Source organism: Myxocyprinus asiaticus, chromosome 35, assembly GCF_019703515.2.
Source record: "Myxocyprinus asiaticus isolate MX2 ecotype Aquarium Trade chromosome 35, UBuf_Myxa_2, whole genome shotgun sequence".
In the NCBI taxonomy this organism is placed as follows: Eukaryota; Metazoa; Chordata; class Actinopteri; order Cypriniformes; family Catostomidae; genus Myxocyprinus; species Myxocyprinus asiaticus.
In genome coordinates, this window is record NC_059378.1 from 5,611,392 (window position 1) to 5,636,203 (window position 24,812).

Sequence of the window (24,812 nt, forward strand, 5' to 3'; positions counted from 1 at the left end):
AACCATCCAGCCAATCACAGGTGAGTTTCATGAGCCGAAACAACCCTTACGTAATAGGTCATCAGTCTAATCAACGTGGCTCCATTCATTTCTACAAAGTTGCTTTCAGCAATGCTAATTTATCCATGTTTTTTACTGGCAATGATGTTGATCTAAATTAATCAGTGGTGGGGCAGTGTCAGGGGCAGTGGTGGCTCAGCAGTTAAGGCTCTGGGTTACTGATCAGAAGGTCGGGGGTTCAAGCCCCAGCACCGCCAAGATGCCACTGTTGGGCCCTTGAGCAAGGCCCTTGACCCTATCTGCTCCAGGGGCGCCGTATCATGGCTGACCTTGCACTCTGACTCCAGCCTAGCTGGGATATGTGAAAAAGAAGAATTTCACTGTATATGTGCAAATGTATAATGTGTGATAAATAAAGAAAATTATAAAATTATTATAATCATCTAGAGATGAGGAACACACAAATGGGTATTATTATTATTGGCATATCATTCTTGATTGGCAGCATTACATGAAATGCACTGCAGAAAAACAAAAACAAAGGCCAATCCTTCTTTTAAGCACACATTGTAAGTGGAGTTTATATCAGCACATGAGTCTTCATTAAGTTATGCTTTTTACATTATGTTTGTGAGGTAATAGTTTGATCGGTTGTTTTTGCCAATTTAAGCAGATTTCTGTGTTAAATATGTAAAGCTATTTTTAATATCAGCTTCTGTTTTTAACCTCTATGTTGGTGTGCAGTCGACAAACTGCAGGAAAAAAGACAGATCTGCTGTGTTCTTAGAACACTTAGACATTTTACTGAAGTGAATAGATATGTAGACACGCTTTTTATACATACGGACATTATTGAAACTCATAATTATTATGAGACTATTATTGTTGTCTTTTGATAAAAGTCATGCTCAGCAGCTCACAAACAGTAGGGAAATTATAGATTTGCTTTGTTCTTATAATTCATAAAACCTTTACTAAAGTCTCTTTTTTTTTAGGTCTGTAGACATACAAATTTTAAAGGATTAAAATGTTCTTTTGATCATTGATTCAGTGACTAACTAATTTCACACAAGACACTCATTTGTCACCACCTTCTGGCATCACCAGAAATGGTCACTGAATCATTAAATGGATCTGAACTTATTTTGGTGAATGTAGTCAAAACACTCGAGCCACTTGGACACATTTAAATCCCACAATGCACAAGCACAGAGTAAAAAATTTAATTGTGCACATTCACAATTGTCATTATTGTAATTGACTAAATTACATTCTAAATTATATTTTCAGGACCAGCTTGTGCTCAGTCTTTTATTGTCATGTGTGACACAGAAGCAAGAGCTCCACAAGATGCACTTTATTTTTGTAGCTCATTTTGCAAACGTTTGCAGTTATTTTTGCAATACTTGAATCTTTAAAATACTACAAATATTAAAAGTAAATAATACATATATATTATATCAAATAACACTTACAGTATATAATACTTATATATTAATATACTGTAATATATTAATACTGCAATGTAAGTGTTATATTAATACTGACAGTGTTCGTGAACTCTGCTGATGACGAGATATGCGTTGCGCGTCCTGTGTGCGGACACCCAGCGTTCACGTCTGACCGAGGTATACTTTGGCCTTTAGCCAACAATTACTTCTCTTTCTATTGTAATATATGACATTCCACCCAGACCAATGTAGCTACAATTGAGTAATTTTTGCATTTCTGTGAATCTAACCTCTACTAAAAGTTCCCTTGACTCACTCACATGTGAAATGCATATAACTGAATGACTGAAGACCTTAACATATAGTGTAACAAGAACTCATAAGTGATTTTGTGAGGTTGTATGACAGAGGAGGAAACTAAACACCTTGTAGCCTATAGCCTTCGGTGTATGGCTGGGGTCAACAGAGTGCGAACAACTGGAATCCTACTGCAAAGACAGTCGCACCATGACACAGATAGCAGCCCTGGCCTCCCACTGGAATGAGATCCATCAATCAGAATCTTCTAAAAAGGCTTTAAGTGTAACAAATTCCTAGTCCTTCAATAACCTCAAATGTCACTCAAGGTTAAGGAATTGCAATTTATATTGGCTTGCATGTCAACTGAATTCATCCATCACCAGTCGCTGTCGTACCGGCACAACAGCTGTACTGCTATTTGAGCCTGATTTCTTCACCAGAATCGAATGGTATTTGTGGCAAAACATGCCCTCTTTTCTCTAGTCCCTTGTTCCGTATTTGCCAGCGGTGAGAAGACTTCTCAAAAGACATATGCCCTGTTTCTCTTCTCTGACCAATGAAGAACTGTATCCTGTGCAGGCCTTCCAGTTGCACATCTGTCAGAGTATGAATCAGAAGAGTTGAAAGAGAACTCTGGCATGCTTGCAGGAGGTCCCATGTATGATTGGAAAAAAATGTTTAGAATTTTGGCTTCAGAAGGGGATCAGAACCTCATCTCCACTAAGGCCAAGCCTTAGGAAAGAAGAACCACAAATAAGATCTCATTAATGTCTTAAATTTTTCTCCTCAACAAAAGTGAGATTAAATGGGAAGCGAAATGAGATTTCTCCAGAGGTCTCCTGCTACTTTGATGTTTCTCCTGAAAAAAAAACCCTGCAATCTCACATGTCACTCCTTTATAGTTTTAAAAGAGATGTCAATACTGTGCTCAGATTTGCCACGATACAAAGATCTGCCATCAAAAGTCAGACATTTCAATATGAACAAAATTATCTGAGCTATGTTTTCTACATACATATTATAGCAATTCTCTTATGCTGTATGTGGGTGATTCTTACTAAACATTATCATATTTAACCCCCAATCAATGTAAATATTTTGCATAGAGAAAATAAAGCCTATATTAAAGGTGCTTTAAGCGATTTTAGCCATTCTACTATTTCCACAAATTGAGCCGTTGGATTGGCCACGCCCTCTCTTTCCAAAACCCCGCACTCTAAAGATACCAAATGAGCTTTACTGACACCGAAATGAGCAGAAACGGTTGTCAAAAACAACAGCATCAAAATAGTACCTTCAGCTGACAAGTGTTATGAGCAACATGGCATAAAAATGGCATTATGCCTCATTAATTAGCTTCAACTTCAATACTCTGAGAACACGCAAAATGATTGACAGGCAGAAAGAGTCATTGTCTGCGGCCCTCTGACACTTTTTCACCTCTGACCAGTGAGATATCTCAGGACACTTATTTCATTAATATCTTTCAGGGAGTAGTAAAATTTTGTGCATACCTTTCCATGAAAAAATCACTTACAGCACCTTTATGTACCATGATGATTTTTTGCATTGTGACATTATTTTTAGGACATTTTGCCCCTCAATTCTCATCACCGTAACATGTATGGATATTTTTTTTTTTTATTATTCCCATTGTTTTCAATGATGATTCTCGTTACAGTATTACAGTAAAAGAGATGTAAAACAGTAAGATGCTGTTGTACAATATTTTCTTATATATATATATATATATATATATATATATATATATATATATATATATATAAAATCAGCAAACATAAGAGGTAGATATATAAATACTTAAAAATTTAAATTATATATATATATATATATATTCTTTTCTTTTTTTTTTACATGTAATAATGACCATCCATTTTTTCCATTGTGGTAATGAGAATTGGGGTTTCAAATGTGCATAACTGTCATGAAAATAATGCAAAAATGTAAAAAAATCTTAAGCTCTAATAATAGGCTTAATTTTTATATGCAAAATATACTTTCTTATTTGTTTATTTTCATTTTGAGGCAAATAGGACCAGGACATCTTCTTTTTACCTTTTTTGTTTCCATTTCTCTGAAGGAATTTTATGAGAAACATCTCAGACAAAATTGATATTTCAGAGAAACATAACTGTGAACTCCACTGAGTCTAAGAGAAACCTCTGAGCATTTTTTTTTCCTCCTGCACAATTATGCTGGGAGAAAACCATTCCATCACTATACACCTCTTCTCCATTAGATTTTTGTCTGCCTTGAGCTTAGACAAACTTCTGAGACCTAAGACCATGATGTCCCGAAAGAAAGACAGGCATGAGAAATCCCTCTAGTCGGGCAATGATCAGAGACCCCACAGAATAGTGATTACTGCCTCTGAAGATGGCCACCAACAAGTCGAATCCCAGTGGAGATGTGAGCTAATGACTGGCTTCTCGGAGATGCATGTGGAACAAGTTAACACATCATGCTCCCTGAGCTCTGGGCCGTTCCCAGTCGTTTCAGTCCGCCGTTATCACTTTCAAGGGAGTGATGAATGTGCAGAGAGAAAAACGACAAGCGCTCTTCAATGGAGCAAGTGTGGGTGGGTGTGTGGGGGATATCTTTAGCTTCAGAAATGTTACATCTATTCTGCTTCAGAGAGGATGAAAAAAAAAAAAACACCTGGACAAGCTGAAATCTCCATTACAGCTAGGCAACAAGAAATAAAAGTGTATCACTATTCCCCTGAGTCTCGGTAGGTGAATAGACAGCTCCTATGGTACTTGTGATCCTAATCCTTGGCTAGCGCAGAAGAATATTTACTTTCTGGCCACGGGGCCACAAGCGACGAGTCATGTGGACTCAACTTGTTGGTTTTACCGTGTGTCTGCTGTCACCAAGAGTATTTTGAGCTCTTTGTTACGCTCCCACTCGCAGTGCAGGCTCTAGAGTGAACAATTCAGTATGAGAGGGTTTAATTTCACTGCTTAATGTTCTTTACTTTCCCAATTAGAGGCCAGACTGCAGGGCTGGCAACAGCAGTTAGGAGCTCGGCCATAAAAACGTGCCATGGGTCACGTGTGGATTGAAGCTGTCTGAAAATGGCTGCAGGGAGGCCAAATTGTAAATGCTCACTAGGTGAGGGACAAGGCTGAAAAGAAATTTGAGAGGTTTGTATTACATTGTGGGCATGCTTATTTGAAATGTGTGTATGTATCTGTCAGTATGAGATAATGCAGAAAATTGTTGAAGGGTAAGTGCGGTAAGAGCCCACTTCAGTGAAACACTGTTAGAATCCATGAACGTGGGGTTACATCAATGCTTGCGCTTAAATGAAAAGCATTTGTTTTTCACTGTCAACAATGACTGGACGTATATTAAATATTTCCGATGTATTCAGTATTTTTTTTTTTTTTTTTTTTTGCAGATTTAAAATCTTACGTCACAACTAAGTATAAAGGCCCTGATATACTTCCCGAGAAGTTCTTCTTCGTTCTTCATTCAGTGGTAAAAATAAACAGTGGTTCTAAACAGCCGAGCAATGGTATACTATTTGCGAACATTCAGACACAGGTCACACCGCTGTGGGACGAGTTTAGAGGAGCATTTGAATATGAGGACGCTACATGTAGAACCTAAACTAATGTGCCATTAAAATGTGTTATAAATGACTTTATGCCTCATTCTATGAGTAGAATTCACATGATATCAGTAAAAGAAGTTGTTTTAACCACTCGATGATAATTTAAAGTAATATATATGCAGTAGAAAATGTTTAATTTGTCATAATATGTGCCGGTTACACTCTGTTATTGTAATTTATGATAACACTGATACATCTGCAAAGTTAGGTTTATAAAAGAGTGTTAATATTCAGAATACAGACAAAAGAATGATGATAGAGGCATATCCTACTTGTGTGAATGGCTTTTGCTGCAGATGGCACATGAGTGAATGGGCACTTGAGAGTATTTGAGTTGATTTGATTCCTTTTGTAGACTAATTAAACAAAACAAAAAATCGCATGACATGGTCTTGCACTCCGGTGTGTTCATGTTGAATAATGACTGAAAAATGTAAACAAAGTAGTAGGTGGAGCTTCAGGTCACACCTACCGATGACGTGGACCAATAGCAGCAAGGTATTTAGTAGCCTGTTAGAAGTTTTCCTAAAAGTTCACCAAGGCGAGCTGTTACGAACCACCGAAATGAACGCAAAAACACCTTCTTTTTGGCCAGATTTTGTTCTAAATGTCGTCATACTCGTTCGTTCTGCGATTTCGTTTGAAGTATATCTCGGCCTTAAGGCCATTAAAAGATATTTTATTAGTGTCTCAAATTTAAACAGTATTAAGAATGCCGGAATTATCAAATTGATAATTTCAATGAACTGGTTCAAAACTCTGATTCAAAGATTTATTTGCGTCATCACTCAAAAATGTTCACTGCATTGCATTTTACTTGCTTTAAAATATTTAAGTAAAAAAATATTGGAAATATCTAGGAAAAATACCCTGAGCTAACTGTTTTCTTCTGGCTTAAAACGTTTGAATGTACTATATTCAATGGATGTTTTGCTCAAAATTATTCTTCTGATTGAAAAAAAAAAAAGTATTTTTAAAGGAATTACATAAATATCAAGATATACATATTGAAAATTGTCAAACTGATTACAAATATTGAGATATAATTATTTAGACATGTTGCCCAGGCCTATTGTCAACTTGAAAAAGGCATCTATTATTCAGTCCTTGTGCAAATTAATTGAAATGCTGATCAAGGTGATATGCAGTTTCAAAAAGAGCAAGAAAAGTTTATTGAAAATGTGAATAGTTAATCTTGTTACCAACTTAAAACCTAAAACATCTGAGGCCACGTCCACACTAATCTGTTTAAGGTTGAAACCTCCATTTTTAGTTTACTAATGTCATAATTTCCAAAGTATGTTGTTATAGAGAGCGCTTTCGAAAGTCTCTGTTTTCGGTGGAGAAAAATGCCATTCTAGCATGGATAAGAGGCGTAAACGTGGCAAAATAGATGCTTTTTCTAAAGAAAGCCAATTAGTCTGGACACAGCCTAGGCCACATTGAATAGAAACCACAACTGTCAGTCTCTGTGGAAAAAGCAATTTAGTCTCAATACTTCAATGTTTACTTAAAAAAAAAAAAAAAACGCTTTTGTTTTTGTTCTATAACATGACATGACAGATGTCCTGTGAAGTATTAAAACCAAACATTCATTTCTACAGAGATTTGGTCAATTGAGGAAAGGTCTCTACAAAGCCCTTTATTTGATCAAGGATGGCTGAAAGATGATGGGACAAATGTTTATTTTGCTTCATATTTTGCACTGAGCTCCTGGGATAGAAGATTGGCCCAATTAGAGCTATCATTAAAAGCAGATGCACCATGGGAAATAAAAGGAGCCACGGTGGTGTCTTGGCAACATGATGATTTCTTCTCTAAAGCCTCATCCACATGGAAGATAGCCAGGATCATGAATTTAGAGGGATACTACTGTTCTTGTTTACTGTCAGCATCTTTCACTGTCCTTTACTCCTCCCCTCAACCTCCTATTTCATGTCGTCATGGTTGTTTTCAGCGGTTTTTTTCAAGACTTACTGTAAGATTACTGTAAAGCCAAGTGCCTTAATCTTCTGGCAATGAATGTGCCATCACTCAATTGTCTCCTACTAATTCAAGCCTGACGTTGCGGTGGGACGGAAGAGATAGGTTGCAAATTATTCATAGCATTGTTATTTATGTTTTGTCCTGCCACAAAGCCATCTATTCTAGCATTTTACTATCAACAGCTTTGAGGGATTTCCTGTGTAAAGGGGATGATCTTAAATTTGGATGCCATAATGCTGATATAGAAAGAAACATATTTCACTTTGAAGGATACTACGCTTAATCATTGCTGGTTCATAAATAAATAGTGGATCTGGATTGCCCGACCACATTCCTGTGGAACATATGAGCGATGTTTACCACTGTGAAACCTGCTTGCTTTCTTTCATCAGTAACGTGACGAGGAAGGCCTGGCTATTCCTTACAGACATGCATTTATGAGAACTTCTTAACAGGTGGAGAGTCTGCACTCTATCAGCATTTCCAAAGCAAGCACTTCGTCTTTCATCGACAGTGCTATGCAGCTTAAAGTATCTTCGCCAACATCTCAAACTGCATGACTGGGCCGAGTCCCCCAGTGCTGCTGCATTTGATTGTGTTTATCTATCATTTTATAGATGTTTATGCACATTGGCTGTGCATCGTAGTATATTCAACATGTTCTCTGCTCTCTACAGTAAGCAATGAATTCCCAAACTTTGTACTTAAACCAATCTGTGGAATTGGGCAACCAGATTAAATAAGAAAAATATGAATATTGATTTTAGGAGCTCTTAACCTTGAGCATGTCTCCTATTATGAGGATTCTGCTTCCATTTCAAACTAACACATTGGATCAGTTTCAAACCCTAGTAAGCTGCCTCCATAAGTTGTATTTTAAGGCATCACTCCAGATGCAAAAGCTGTTCCAAAATGTACAGTAGGTACCTTAATTATACTGCCTATGAAGATACCCTGTTTTTGCAAATTTATAACACCCATCTACACCAGACACGAATGGTGCTCTGCACCACGACAAAAGCTTCGAAAGGGTGTAAGGTAGCACCACATGTACGAGTTTGGTGAAAAAATTAATCAAAAATGGCAAACAAGTCAAGAGAAATTGTGATTATAAATATATAATATCCATATCCAAATATATTCTAATCCATTCAGTACTGAAAAGTATCAGTTAAAATTGTTTAAACTGATTGAAAACTACCTATTTTTCCCCCAAAATATGCATGCTATGCACATTTATGCTCATTAGATTATCATTATTAATCTGTTACTCTTGCATCACCTTTATAAAAAAAATCAAAATAATAAATTGCGAGTCGAGCTTGCCTATGTAGTGCGTTCCAAATAGGCCACTAATGAGGCTCCATTTCAGTTAGGATGCTGCCTATGTAGGGAGTGAGGCAGCTCACATGATTTTGGAACAGACCCATTTAATGAACAAGACTCTGTGTGTCTCTAGAGGGTGCACGGTCTTATGCAGCTCTAAACGAAATCAGATCTTTTTATTAAGTGCATTTCTGCTAAATGGAACTTGGCTTGCTTCATTTATTTCCAGCACCTCCCTGGGAGGAAATATAATACTGTTAGTAAAATTATTTCAATTCACTGACAAAAAGCCAAAGCCATCGCAAGCATAAATAAATTGGTGTGCTGTCAATATTTTGACAGACGTCATGTCGAAGAATAATTAGCTGTTGAAAGCATTGCTGAAGACATAATTGAAACATGCGTAATTACATGCTCTGTCATTGCGAGGTGTTGGAATAAAGTGTTCGCAGGGTTTGAAAGGAGCTGTGAGACAGATCTTTCATCTGCAGATCTTATGATTTCTTTATGACCTCCTGCAACCCACAATGTAAGGTGATACCACAGCATCTCTGTGCAAACATCTTTCACAAATCAATTCATTACGCCCGACTCTATGCAGTTAGAAAGCCCCTTTTTCTTGCATCAACCCATCCCCCGACCACAGACCTGACATTGTCTCATGCAGCGGTATCAGCTTTCCTCTGCCAGAGAGAAATGGCTGAATTAATTGAAGGCAGACCCCGATCAAAACCATGTATAATAGAGGCAACCACCATCAATAACCTTTTTTCATCTTAAATGATTTTATATTGTTTTCTATTAACTTTTTTCTTTCAGCTATAGCCTTGGGTCTCATAACTTTTAAATGTCCTCATAAAATACAGCGCATTCAACTGCCATGTCACCACAGCATTCTTATCCTCTACTTAAAGCAGTCCTCCTATCCCGAGGGAGTGTAAGATTGGCTAGGACAGGACCATCACATGTGATGACAACACATGTCCTCTGACATCAGGAGGTGGTAGCCAAATTCTGCGTGGCTCTGAAGACGTTGCAGAAGATGTTGGGTGATGCAAAATGACGCCTTTCATAAGAGCAGCCCAGCACATCTGGAGTTGCAGTTGTACTGTAACCGTAGATGCTTCTAGATTGATTTTGTGCATAGTTGTGTTCTAAAATATTTTATACTGCAATTCACACCCAATGCAAGTACGTGTTGCATTCTCAACGTTGCCACAAGGGGCACTATAAAGAATATTAGTGTGAACTGTCTGCTACTACTGTGAGTTTTCTCTTTCAAGATAAGACAAGTCATGCCTGAACAACGGTTTGAAGAGAATATCGCTGAGCAAGTAAGGTAAAGTCAATATATTTATAGCAACCTACCTGAATAAAAACAAATTCATTTTAATGGCCCAGATTTTTGAAAGTAACTCTATCGCCCTCTTGAGTACTAAGGTTTGTTGCTGCCACAGTGATGCAAAAATGCACATCATGTAGGTTCAACCAGACCGCACGTTGGCACTGCGTTGGTCAAGGACTCACATCTGTGTACACATGCTTGAGTAAAGTTTGCAAGTATGCAAACCAAACAAGAATGCTTGGCCAACACATTGCAAACAGGGGTGGGAAAAAGCAGGAACATGGCAATATGATATTATATTAATATCAGGGTTACAATACGATAATATCGCAATTCTTTATGTTTAGTGTATAGTTATTAAAAACTCTGATATATTGCAATCTTTTGCTCACTTGTTTCTCATTCATCATTGGACTTTAGTCGAATGTAGTCGAATGTAGAGTTTTTGGTAGAATAGAAATAACTGAGGGGCATATTCACTAGGAATGAATTGCGCCCGCTAAAAGCACCGGTTGTTTGCACAAGCTAATTGCGCTCGTTTAGTGCCCGATTCACAAAAGGAATTATGCAGATCAGGCAACAGTGCAAACACGGCCACAAAATCGCTGCTGAACGAAATTTGCACGCGCAGTTCTGCTCTTGCACTCCGATTCTGAGCGTAATATAGCCGAGGATGCCACAGACTGCTGTATATGACCCACCCTGCCGGAACTGAACAGCACTTTTTTCCAGACACCTGGATCATCTCTTAAACATGCAGAACGTGTGCTTGAGGACACCGCACATCTGGATATATGCCAGGTTATAACGCTCTTCAACATCATTTGATGAGTATTTGATTAATTACAGCTGAAATGATTGGTTGAAAATATTCGCAAACATCTCTTTTAAATAAAATTCATTTTACCGACTACTTTCATTTGGCATTAGTAGTGCGACGTAAATTGCCCAGAGCCTATTTTACATAGAAAGGAGGCATGTTTGCACTGAAAGGAATGACAATGAATTAATGTAAATATTGAAGTCGCAGTGCAATTTCTGTGCTGATTGTGCCTGTTAAACATGATTGCAGGTGGTTAGTGAATAAGACGCAGGTATAAATGGTGCAACTGTTTAGTGAATCTGCCCCTAAGTGTGCACTGACATAACATTACAATACATTTTACCTTCTCACAGAATAGCTCTCAATGGTGGCTACAAAATGTACTGAGCGATAAAATATTGCAGTTCTTTCAAATATTCATGTTTCACCCCTCCTAACTGTAATTGCATAGCCCCATTTTATTGTGGCTGGCATTTCTGAACACAACAAAATGCATGTATGTAGTTAGAAGCATGTGCGTTCATATTCTTGCATACTGATGTTTAGGGCCTAAGAGTGCTTCAACACCTTATTAACATTATTTAGCTCATGGGATTATAAATGGCGAAATAAAATAGGATTGGACAAATGATATTAGATTAGCAGTATATTAACCAGAAATTCTCCCTGATTTGCAATCAGTTACTGCTGTTGTGCAGTATTAAGAAATAATGCTCAATGCATTAATATTCCCTAATGCTTTATGAATATGAGCTAAATGCTCAGTGATTAGGATCATTATTTTCTCAGTTAGGAGTAACAGTCTTTGTCAGGAAAACACTGAAAGCGGTAATGTGAACAGCTTTATCAAGCTTGTGAGCTTCTCCATTAGTTGCTCACAATGTAATTGTTTTTAAATCCAGCTGTTTACAAAGATACCTTAGTTTAAGCAGGCCTTTGGAACATTAAAATATTAAAAGTATTTAGTAAATTACATGTGGGTCAAAAACAACCAAATGTGTATAATTATGTAGGCTCTCCAATCTGGAGTACACTGGTCTATGATTTTTTTTTATAGGCAGGTGCTCCTAACAGAAGATTTTGACCATCCTCATTAACTGTCATTGAATGCATATCGGTAGAGCGCCGCCCTGCTAGTGCCTGCAATGAGTGGCTATTATCACAGCTCATCCAGCTCGAGACAGGGAGCCGGAGTGGTAATTACAGACAGGCTTATGAAGAGGTTGAGCGAGTGTGTGTGTGTGTGTGTGTGTGTGTGTGTGTGCGCATCTGTCTGTGTGAGTGGGTGCATGTGTGGAAAAGAAAAAGAGGGGAGGGGGGTGTCTGAAACACAGGTGGGCGTTTTATTGTGTCGTCTGTGTCAGCAAGGAGCCTTTCTGCAGGCTGGCGTTGCCGTGGGAACAGGACCCGCCGTCAGGCAAAACGAGAGCTCCCGCTGCAGACAGAGTTGAATTACAGGTGAGGAAGGCTGAAGGAGAGGAGCACTGGGATTTGGCTAAGAAACGATCGATACACTCACACACTGACAAAGGGCCGTCATATATCGACGCTGCACAGGGATGTTGTGAAAACAGCCACATGAAAGTGTCTGAGTTGCCTGGGATATCACAGCAAAACCACAATATAAATAGCAGGCCATTTCTAGAGCTCCAGCACACTTAAAAAATGAGCTGGTAGAAAAATGAACATGGCTTTTAGGTCCCTTTACAACAACAAAAAATGTAAGCCAAAAACATGAGGACTGATTAATATCGGTACTTAAGAAGATGTCATTCTTTGGCAGTATGTTTTTCCAAATGGTAGATCCAAAGATGATGAAACAATACCCGCTGGAATGTTCTCTTCTGTCGTAATGGTGCAATATTGTAATGCATCATATTTTTGCATGAGCATTGTAATGATATAACACTGATATAATAAGCATACAGTAGTACGAACCGAATTCAATAAGACCACAGACAATTGAACAGAGAGTGTTTTCCATTTCTCAATACTCAGAATCATGAGCAAACGTGACCAAAAAATTTGAGTTTTGTACAACATGAAAAGATCCCTTTACATTAGGAGACAAGTAGGCTTACCTCTGCAAACAGTTCCATTATCCACAGCCTCATGACCAGCTTTACACATACAGCGGCCAATAGGAACCATCCACTCTCCATCTCCATTACAGTACAGCTTAATGGGAACGTCAACCTCCTCGGCATTAGGGATGCAAACTCCCCTCGCCGCCACCAGGGAGGTGCTCTCGGCTCCTGAAAGTGTCTCCTGAAATATCGCTCCATTCCGAATGGTCCGAGGACACTTCCTGTAGAACACTCGCACGGCGATCAGCGACATGCATCCGCCGTAGTCCTGAAAGGCTAGATAGAAACCGTTACGGGAGACTGGTCCAAAACTGCGTACCTCTGTATTAATTTTCATCACACGTCCACCTAGGTCTACTTGCGAGAAACTCTCATCAGCCGCGATGGTATCCACCTTTATCCAAGGGTTTTCCATCCAGGGGGGGAAGGCTTTGGTGGCAATGTCGGAGTCTGATTCATAGTAGTAGAGGTTGAAAGTTTCTTTGCAGGAACCCGGGACTCTTGGGATGCTGCTGCAGTCTCGCACGGAAAATTTCATCTCCACATGAATGCGCTGAGCTCCTCTTCGTCGGATGTACTTGGTACGCACCCAGTTATTTTGGTTGGCATCAAAGACATTACACACCTGGTAGGTACGAATGGTGTTCATGTGCTCATCGTAGCCACTCACTTCTTCCCACTATAAGATGAAAAGAGAAAACAAAGAATTAAAGATTTGTTTTGAAGTGCCAACACACTTAGAGGAACAGGTCATACAAACGTATTTTTATTTGGGATCCCTGCTCATTTTAGAGGTCTGATACCCAACACGAGCCAGACGAGACCTGACAAAACTTTGGCTTTCTGGTCAGTTTTTCAAGTATAACTTTGGGTTCAGGTGGGGTTTGTAATTACTGAAATATAAATTATTATTATTATTGGTTTTTTATATATATATATATATATATATATATATATATATATATATATATATATATATATATATTATTTTGCTTTACAGTAATGGGGACCCTAATTGTCATGAAAATGTTGCTACAATGCAAAAAGTCTTAATGGTCCTAAAAAAAGTACTGGATTTTAAAATATTACATGGACATGTTCTTGACATATTTTGTGAGATTCACCCAGCTAGTTTCTTCAGCCATTATTTAACAATATGCTAACATACCGTAGGTCTTTGGTGGTTACAACCCTGACTCCAACCATACAGATATTAACTGTGTACAATTTTGTTCTTGTATTTTTTTTCTGACCATCAAATATTTCAGTTAACCTCTTCGCAATCAAACAACCCTCCATGGTTCAAAAATAGGCTTTACAGCATTGCATTTTATTTGTATTTATTTATTTTTTTTATATAAAATAAAATTGCCACATTCCAAAATCTTTGCTAAATGCCCAAATAATGCTGAATGCCGAGTCCCTCTTTTACATCTTAAAATACAAGGTCACCCTTTAGCCACACTCCCACTGAAAGTCCAGGGGAAAAGCTGTGGAAATGAAGACGTTTCTTCTAATTTCACACTCAGCGATTGATCGCTTGGCTCTTATTATGTCTCATTTGGTTCTCCTCTTTGCCTCTGATAAAAGAGTGGCAGAGAAGCTGAGACGGCACAAAGGAAGGCCTTCCTTTAAAAGGTTGTTTGTTTGCAACGTCTTTAACACACTCATCTTCTCCTTCTTCCATCATGCAGTGCCCTCGCTTACTCAGTCTGTCATTAGCAACCGTCTTTTTATTCCTAATTTGATTAGTCAAAGTGACAGGCTACACACAAGAGGATGCTACACCCTGTCTTCTCTTGTTTAAACATTCTTTTTCCCACCCTACTTTCTGATGCATGGAAGAATGGACCATCCAAAAAGGTGGCAAGGTCAATGGCTGCCAGTGACCCAAGAAATATCTGCCTACTTGAAAGGATCAAACTAAAGTGATGGATAAAAACACTTCTCTCTTGTACCTGTAAAAACATTGCATAAAAAAAAAACATAACCTGATTTAAGGTTTTATAATTGACACCTCAGATACTTTTAGAGCCATCCAAATTCCTCTAAATTAGCAAGTCCAAACAACATAGTGCAAGTGTTAATAATCACAATCCTATCTCAAATCATTTCAGTCTGTCTCAGCCAACTTACAGGGACATGGGAATAAAGAACAAAAGCTACAAGAAAAGAACGTTCTTTTAATTAGTCCAAGATTGTGTGATGGAATGGAGGTCTTGGAGAGGCTTGACTTTGTCCCCCAGTTAAGAGGCGACTAATTTGGGAAATTATGTCAGCTGTTAAGTGAAGAGTAAGACACTCAAGGGAGAGGGGTGTTAGGGTGATCATAGGCTTGCTGGGCTTTGAGGTCATGGTGCGATGAGTGTTTGAAGGTGAAGAAAAGTGCTTTCCCTGTTGGACAAGGTCAAGACTTTGACTCATTTCTGTGGCTGCTCTTTGGGTTGTTTAGTGCTCAACGTCTGTGGCTTGATCGCAGGCAAGTTTGTCTGGAAACCACAGTGGAGTCATCTGGAGTCACTTTAGGCCAGGCAGTGAAGTCCCTGGTGCATGTAGTCTTCATGCTTTAGTGTGTGCAATATATACTTGTTAACTTAACAAGAAGTCTCTTTCAATCTATCAAACAGTCGTCCATATAATTTAATTATCTAAGGTTTGTAATGTTCAGTGGGATAGATGTTTTTATAAGTGTTGCACTCAGGGCTGACATTGTTGCACTAATTATCACTAGGTCAATTGTAGGTGTAGGTGTAATTCTTTCTTTCTTTTTTCTTTCTTTTTCTTTTTTTTGTTTCTTTCGTTCTTTCTTCCTTTCCTCCTTCTGACCAATTAACAGCGGACATTTTATTGTATTATACATTTATTTTAAATGGAAATTCTGACTTTATTTAAACGTCCTTACTTTCCAAACTCATTTTCTTTCTTCTGTGGAACAAAATAAGAATAGGAACAGGCAATTGGAATATCATAACAAAATGGCTATCAAGCTTCAAAAAAGACCTCAATGAAACTGAATAGAATACACAAAATTCTGCGAATACACAGAAGTGTGAGTGATATTTGAGAGCTAAAGCAGAGGGACTATTTTCCATGAATGACAGTTTACATTTCAGTCTGCTCCTCACACAAGTCTATCGAATGGCTTCAGAAGACTTGGAATACAGCAATCGTGCCATAAGGACTAAGCTTTTATTTTATTTGTTAAATTTTTGGAGCATGACAGCGTTTGTGTAATGTGGACTACTTTTATGATGCTTTTTTTACATTTTTGGAGCATGATAGCCCCTGGTTACTGCTGCGTTCTTTGTATGTAAAAGAGCAATTTTAACGTGAACAAATTTCTCCCTTTTTTCCATGAAAAAGTCATATAGATTTGGAGTGACATGAGGATGAGTAAATGATGACAGAATATTTTTTGGTTGTTGTTGTGTGAAATATAATTTTAAATTGTAGAACACACAAAAAATAAGATATAGTTTTATTTTTGTCAGAGTATTTATTATCTAATTTTGCCAAACAGTACTCATTTCTTTTTCTTTGTCTAGCATGATGGAAGAAATTAAATTATGCTAATGCTGGTTTCATTTTTATTCTGCCCGAGGACAGAAACCAGGCAGCACAGCAAAAAATGTAAACATCAGAGTCTATCACCTATTCTTTGTCTCAATTTGAGTTATATATATATATATATATATATATATATATATATATATATATATATATATATATACAGAGCAAGAAATAAAGATAAAATAAAGAGTGACAGAGAGACAGAAATAATGTCTTGCAAAATATTACCTATACGTCCTGGCTCGTACCCAAGACCATGTTATATGACCTGACCTGACCTGTACCATCAAGTTTTAAGCCTGAATCCGACCTGAACATAATTAACAGTGTAACAGTCGCATGAAGTCCCTATTTGCAGCCTGAACTTCTTCAGAACATTGAATCTTTGTAACTCCTGCACTAAAAAATCTAGTCACAGTTGAAATAAAATGCAGGTCTCTTAAGATGCCTTTTTAAAAATGTAAGTTCTTTTTAAAATAATTAAAGTTCTTTTACACAGGGTCTAAAAAAATGTGACTGTCACGCATGAGATGATGAAGAAACAGTGAGGCGCAGCACAATGGTCAAAGATGTCCATCCAGCACGTGTTTACATAGAAAAACAATTAAAAAACAACACTGCCACACATTCGGTGTGAACAGCCCTTATATATATTAAATAAATGTAGCCTATACTATACATACTAATATATATACTATACAGTGTGTGTGTGTGTATATATATATATATATATAGTATACTGTATATACTATATATAATGTATATATATTGTAAAATAAATCATGGTAGCATTATACTGACTTTGTACTGCTGTACTACATTTATGCTGATTACAAAATTATTAATATTAATTAATAATTACTTGTATCATTAATATAAAAATTATATTTATTATATTTTATATACTGTATGAATTAAAATAAATGACTAAATGTAAATAACATAATATTATTACATTATTATATTAATATAATATAATATTTAATGCTTAAATGAAATATACATTTATAATATATAATTAAGATTAATATAAACATTAATAATTAAAAATAGTATTGATATTATTTATAATATAATTCATAAATAACTGTGTGACATGATTCCAATTATTTTATACAGTAAAGAAAAGGAATTTTTTTTGCATGACAATGTGTGTGTGTGTGTGTGTGTGTGTGTGTGTGTGTGTGTGTGTGGGCAGGTTTAAGTGGTTTATTTTTTTAGGTTACAAACTGTAATTACAAGGGTATTTTATGCTATAAATGTGGTTTATGAGGACATTTCTAGTGTCCCCATAATTCAAATAGCTTCAAAAACATACTAAACAATGTTTTATTGAAAATGTAAAAATGCAGAAAGTTTTTTGTGAGGGTTAGGTTTAGGGTTAGAGTTAGGGGATAGAATCTATAGTTTGTACAGTGTAAAAATCATTATGTCTATGGAGAGTCCTCATAATGATAGCTGCACCAACATGTGTGTGTGTGTGTGTGTGTGTGTGTGTGTGTGTGTGTGTGTAAGTTGGGGGTGTAAGGGGTAATGCAACAATATAAAAATCTTATTTTAGTTATCTTTTGATTTTGAGGTGAAATCTGACCTTAACTTTTCTTCATGAAATTCACCCAACTGATGTAAAAAAAAAAAAAAAAAAAAAAAATAAATTATTAAATGGACCTGAATATATGGGTAATGTGTCTTTCTCACAATTGTCTATGGACCTTCATGACTCAAGTGTGTTAGGGCCCAAATTAAGAGCCTGGCTGCCCTCTTTTGAAGTCTATGTTGATGAGGTCTATGAGTTTAACATAGAGGGGCCCTACAGAGATGGTGCACCACTGGTTCAAGGCCCTATTTACTGGCACCCAACACAAAAAGCACCAACAAAATTATGGTGCCATAAGGTCTAAGGGCCTGGGCTATGCTTTGAAGATCACAAGCAAATATAAGGAGGACCATCACAGAGACTGCTAGTGCAGAACCCAGAACTGCGGTCCACTGGATGGGAACATAACCTGGGACTTATGGACCCAACATGGTCCATGTTCGCAGATCCTTTCAATCATGACAAGAGAATGAATGGAGTCTGTGTTCTTCTATTCTCATCCTACTAATGTCCTGAAGCAGTTAGACTAGACATTGTTGTATATGTTAATTATTGATTTGCTAAGACATGCATCACTAGTCATGTTTCCATCCAAATTAAAAAATTAATTTATGCTAAAAATCTGAATATCGCAAAAAGTATTTGCGAAATGAAGCAGCTTTTCCATCCAATGTATAGTGCAAAATAGAAATGAAAATGGAAGTTGGAGCCACAGTGGTTCTATTTAAATGTAATAAATTCCTACTTGCGGTTTAGAGCATGCAACCCAAACGCTCTGACGAACTTCATATCTGTTAGCGTTCAGCGGCAGAGCAACATTTGAGATGCCATGTGATAATATTGATGACATTCTCTGAGCAAATCTATTTACATGGCTTGTTGAGGCAAAGTCACATGACCTGTGATGAGCATCTATACTCCTATATGTAAACTTTATTGGAAAATATTCAGTAAATGTGTTCCCATCATACTGAAGTTTATGAGCATGTCTTCTAACCGAATAAAATAATTCAAACCCTCAAGCGAGCGTATACATTTTTTAAGCACATTTTAAAATTGTATTCGTAGCTTGGTGTTTCCATCCAGCATTTGGTATGTGTGGGGGGGTGAGCAAGAGATGGACACAGTAGGTGTGGTATCAGGTTTTGGAGAGGCATTTATTTAAAATAAAAAACAACATAAAATATTTAAAAGGGGGAACTAAAGTGTCCATGGGAATATAGTGTCCAAAAGAAAGGGGGAATCTGGCATCCTCAAGGTGAAAAGGGGCTTAGTGAAGGTAGGGGAGTGCCTATGGGATGTTCCAGGACGTGGGCGGGGTCCAGCGGCTGCACGCACTCCCTTCCGTGGCGGCTTCTGTGGTGGCCTGTCTTCCCTAGGGCTGCGGCAAGTGTGAGGGGAAGGTGGCCCAGCTTCCTAGCCCATTGGCAGTAATGCATGCTGTCATGCCCGATGATGCAACTCGTAGCGGGCCTTGCGTGCATCTAATTCAGCTGGTACCCTTCCCGCTCTGTTCTGGGACCTGCAAGGACACAAGTGTGTGCACACATGGAGATAGAAGCCAGCTTCCTGAGGAGAGGCACGCTCTTCGTTTTAAATGCAGCGGTGATGATGCTCTATTCACATCAGGTGCACCTCAAAATTCGCTGCCAAATGATGCTTTTTAAATTGCCCCTTTCCTCCCACTCACTCCTGCTGTGAGCCTGGCTGAAGGACAGCCTTTAGAAGAGGTGGGGTGACAATGACATGAGGGAGGGATGGGTCAATCCGCCACATATGAAATATCCCAAAATTTTTATAAACATATGTGGAGGTAAACCCAGTTACTATAACTATTGCTAATAGTTAAGGTTGGAATTTGAACCTTGTTAAATAAAGGGTGTGTTATAAGCAATCAGAAGATTTTTACATGTAAGATGACAAGTCGGGAGGAAAAAACATTGAAGAAGGGACCAGAGTATCATTTGGGGGTGGGCTCTTTTGTGACCAGTTAGCAACCATCCAGGGGTGCGTTTCCCGTACAACGACGTAACTCACTGCTTAACCACCGTAGTACGATTCATCGTGGGAGAAATTAACTAGCTAGTCACTACTGTTTCCCGAAACCGTAGTAACTATATCGCACTTCCATCGTTTGAACCGCATTGGTTCAAAAACATAGAGCTGTCGTTAATGATGTTACGCAGGAGGTGGAGTAATAACTTCCGGGAATATTAAATAATAATAGCTCATTTACACATACACCAGAAAACCGTTTACTGCTGCTGAAAGCTGCTGAAGACACGAAATCGGCATGCACCATGTAATGAGACAGATGCATTGCGCTGCAATAGAAGGGTTTCCCTCCACATCAGACTCCGGGGATCCCCCGCCACACTTGAGCACATGTGCACTCTTCAAATTGGTGCGTTCCATTCAGAAGTGATCATCCCTATGCCCAATTCCCTTCAAATTATTTGCCATCCATTGTGAGAGCAGTGGAGGGCTAAAAGATGTAGGGCTCCAAAATAACAGTAATTTGGAACTCACTTTATAAGCCATTTTTATTGAAAATTCAGTTTGAAGCTATCTTACAGCATACCTATTCGCGTTTCCATGATGTTTCAGAACGCCTCTTTCTGAAAAAACCTGGAATAAGTAATTTTCTTAAATACATGTAAAGGTGATCAAAGTCTTGGCAGAATGAAAGATATATATGAAATAAAAGATAAAGAAGCTTCAGCGAAGTGAAATGATATCCACACAGCAGACTAACAAGGAACTATGCTTCTGACCAAAGGTAAAGGGCTGTGCGATGCTGTTTGCGAATGTTCGTTGGAACTACGGTCTCGGGAAACACCAAATTGTTGAACTTTGTTGGTAACAATGGTATTTGCGATCATAGTTGGCTGACAATGCTTTTGGGAAACGTACCCCAGAACAGCCTAGTAGACCACTCAAACATGGCATAGGCAAGCAGTACATCATATTTTGTTGGATATATTTAAACAGTTAAACTTCTGAAGACGCTTACATTCTGGCCGTCCGTCTTGCTGTTTTTAAATGCAATAATGCATGCTCTGAGAACACCCCTTAATTCATCCTTTACGATGATTACTCTTTGGCAAGTGTAATATTTTAGCTATATGAATAATCTCATGTAAATAGTGTCTTCATTTAACATCTAAATTTAAATAAATGCTGATAAAAATTTGTACTCGAAATGCCTTGTAACTTGCACTGGGAAAAAGAGCTCGTGTGATATATTACACAATGTTCTTAGTGGAAAGAAGTTTCAAATCGATAAATCCCCTGCCACCCAAGAAGAGAGAAAGTTCAACTGAGCTGTAATCTATAAGTCTCCCTGACAGAGGCTCTCCCAACTAGATCAACACAGCCGAGAGGAATCGCGTACTTTTGCTGAATTATGAAGCAGGCTAGCTCTGGGGGACGAAGATGTTGGCCGCAATCACAATTTCTGTTATATTAATTGCTGCGATTAATTGCTGCGCAGTGACATGGCTCTGAACTTTTATTTTGACTTCAGCATCTTTTACAAATAAACTGCCACAACCTTGTGAAGTTTACATGATGCCAGAAATTAAAGCTCTCCCAGGGATGTCATTTGTATTACAGCCTTTGTAACTAGTGGAATGGTGATTCTGATGAGGCGTTCTATGAAATATGCTGACTCCACATCTCATTGCAGTATAGATGGCCTGTGTGGAAAGCATATCTTGGACTCAAACAAAAGCATTGTAAATCTACATAAATAAATAATTTGCACAGAGGGGAGAAGGGGAGCATGTATGACAGCTCCTCAGGGAGAGTTACCCAATTTGCAGTTGTGGGAAATCTGACAGCCAGAGACGCATAGAGACATTTGTCCTGAGGGGACTTGTGGGACAAATGACATCCAGATATTTGAGTGCAGTAGGACTGCAACCCCATGGAGGTTCTGAGCTCCCCGCCGTCAGAAAGAGTGACAGACAGTGAGAAAGTGAGAGAGTGATTGAGAGAAGGCAAAAAATGAGACCGACCTAAAAACTGAGCTGTATTTGGTAGTCAGCTTCAATACAACCTTCAACCTCCATCCACTGGTAATGCACAACATGTGAAGTTAGACAAACAAGCTTCCTATTGCTACTTTAACCCTTGTCTCTCTCTTTCACGATCATGTTTACATATCTCCCTTTATATAAATCAGGGACATGACAAAAGAGTCACGCTGCCAAAGGCTGCTTGTTTCAATCTTGACATGTGACCACAGAGAGCTTTGAGTCCGTGATGAAGGGACCCCATTACTGTTTTATAGACCACCACAATTTGATACAGGTCACTCTACAGCGGAACTGATTTCAGGATATTTCCTTTTTTAGGCCAGTTCTGATAAGTTTGTGTTGGTTTTACATATTATAACCAGGCATGACATCTTTGGAAACATCTGTTTTTTGACGACTTCATGTAGCTCATGTAGGCAGTCAGTAATACTAAAACTGCATGGTTTTAAATAAAAGCACAACATTTTTTCAAAGATCGGTTAACATCAGAGAGCAATTGTTTGGCTTTCTCTCTTCCATGGAACACAAAAGGAGTATATTAGTATATTAATCTCAGTCACCATTCAATTTCATTGCATCTTTTTTTCAATAGAATGAAAGTAAACTTCGACTGAGGCTATCATTCTGCCTTACATCTCTTTTTGTGTTCCATGGAAGAAAGAATGTGATTCAGAATGTCATTTGGAATGACATAAGGGTGAGTAAGTCCATGTCAAAACGTCGTTATAGGTTTCCAAAGTCATATGTTTTCTAAAGTATGTGTTTATAGATAGCATTTCTAAAAGTTGTTCTAGTGTGAATGAGAGTAAACAGGGTTGGAGTGTACCAGAATACATGTAACGGTGTTATGTATTCAGAATACAAAAATTAAGTAACTGTATTCAGCTCTGTATTCAGTTTTGTTAGAATACTTTTAGAATACTTCTCTCATTATGACCACAAAATAAGTCGGAAAGAAAAAAATTCTTGTCAATCAAGTGAGAGACTTGATTGTTTTTCTGAACAGTTTTTCTGAACAGCGCAAATGCGCGCTGCACACTTGACCTATCACTCTCTCTTCCCCAAAACAGCTGCAGCGCGTGAACAGTGTTGCTAGGCTTTCATGCCAATTTGGGCTAATTTGAAAACACAATTGCGGGTTATTATAGTATTATAGCACCGCGGGTTGTGGTTTTTGGGATGCTTTAAAAATGGACCGCGGTTACCAAAAGGTTTTATGTAAGACATGTAGATAATGAAAATAGACGTCTTATTCATATATAATGATACTGGGATTGAATATCTGGCAACCGCACTGGAATGCTGTTGTCTTAATTAGTGCACTGTCAGCTGGTCACCAGAATGAATACAGCCACATTTGTACAAAAATATTACATTTGAGCACATGATACATTGTTTCCCGCAATTGTAATTGCTGTGTAAATACATTTATTTAACATCTCATATGATGTGACTCACAAAAAAAATCTAACAATACAAAGAATAAATAGGCCTAAATATGGAAGAAAGCCTTGTTAAATTCATTCATGTACTACATTGTCACAGGACCTCACTATGTTGCATGTTTAATTTCTGCAAGTGGCATCCAGTTATCATCTCAAAAATATGGTTAATTTTAGGGCTGAAATGATTAGCCGACGTTATCGACAACGTCAACAATAAAAAATTGTCGACAAAACTTTTCGGTGTTGAATAGTCGTTTGATCTTAATGTAACATAAGATCATATGAAACTCTAATGATTGCACACAAGAGCAGCACTGCAGCTCGCGCCTGACTGAGGAGAGGAAGAAAACACATCTCACAGTCCAGACGTACTCTAAACTTTCCAAACAGCTTCAGGTGATGTAGATCGCAAAGTATGAGGGAATTATAATGCAAAAATACAAAATAAGTAAATACAGAAGCACTCTTGTTGTGGAATAAGCAGAGCCGGAGCTGACGCTCAGCTTAAGGAAAACTTGCGTGTCGAGCGTCTTTAAAGGAAACACCCCGGCGTTACATCTTTAATGCAGTTCTATTTAATGCGTTATAGCTTTATTAAAGTTAAAATAATAAGGAAACTGGCATTTCTCTGTGCGGTCAGCGCCTCTTCTATGAGTTGCACGAAGTGTCCCGATCTAAGGGGGAGAGATTGAAACTGCACCCGGCTGAGGTACACTCTGTCGCGGGGACGCTCATCCCTCGAGTGCGCGTGCTTAATGCAGCTAGATTATAACGCAATGGCAACTTATTGAATCATAATATGTGTCACTGTGCATTTCTTATCGTGAAGAAAACTGGCAAAATGCAGCTTTATTTTTTTTTGTGAGTTAAAGATGGATTGAAGTGAACAAAAAGGTGAGAGAGGGAAGTCTTCGCCCCATTATACACTGCAACAAAATATATTTTTTATTTGTTTTTGTTTTGGCTTGCTTTTCAATATAAATATCTAAAACTCCTTTAAAACAACGTACATTTACTTTAGCCGCTATACTGCAGAATATATATTTTTGATTTATATTTTTATCTGAGAATGTTGAATACAATATTAAAAATACAAATATTTTTTATTTTAAATAAAAAAGATGCATTCACCTGAGACGCAGCATATAAGATATTTAGACTTTCTTTTAGAGAATAGATCTTGAATATAAGTATATTTTGTC

General features: G+C 37.8%; 1 protein-coding gene across 1 annotated transcript in view; it reads right to left on the reverse strand.

Annotated features, from left to right (window-relative positions):
• LOC127426179 (ephrin type-B receptor 2-like) overlaps window positions 1-24,812 on the reverse strand; it is a 229,057-nt gene that overhangs the window by 115,359 nt on the left and 88,886 nt on the right. Inside the window, exon 3 of the mRNA XM_051672806.1 lies at window positions 12,953-13,637. Within this exon, the coding sequence (XP_051528766.1) occupies window positions 12,953-13,637 (685 nt within the window). The remainder of the gene's footprint in view (window positions 1-12,952; window positions 13,638-24,812) is intronic.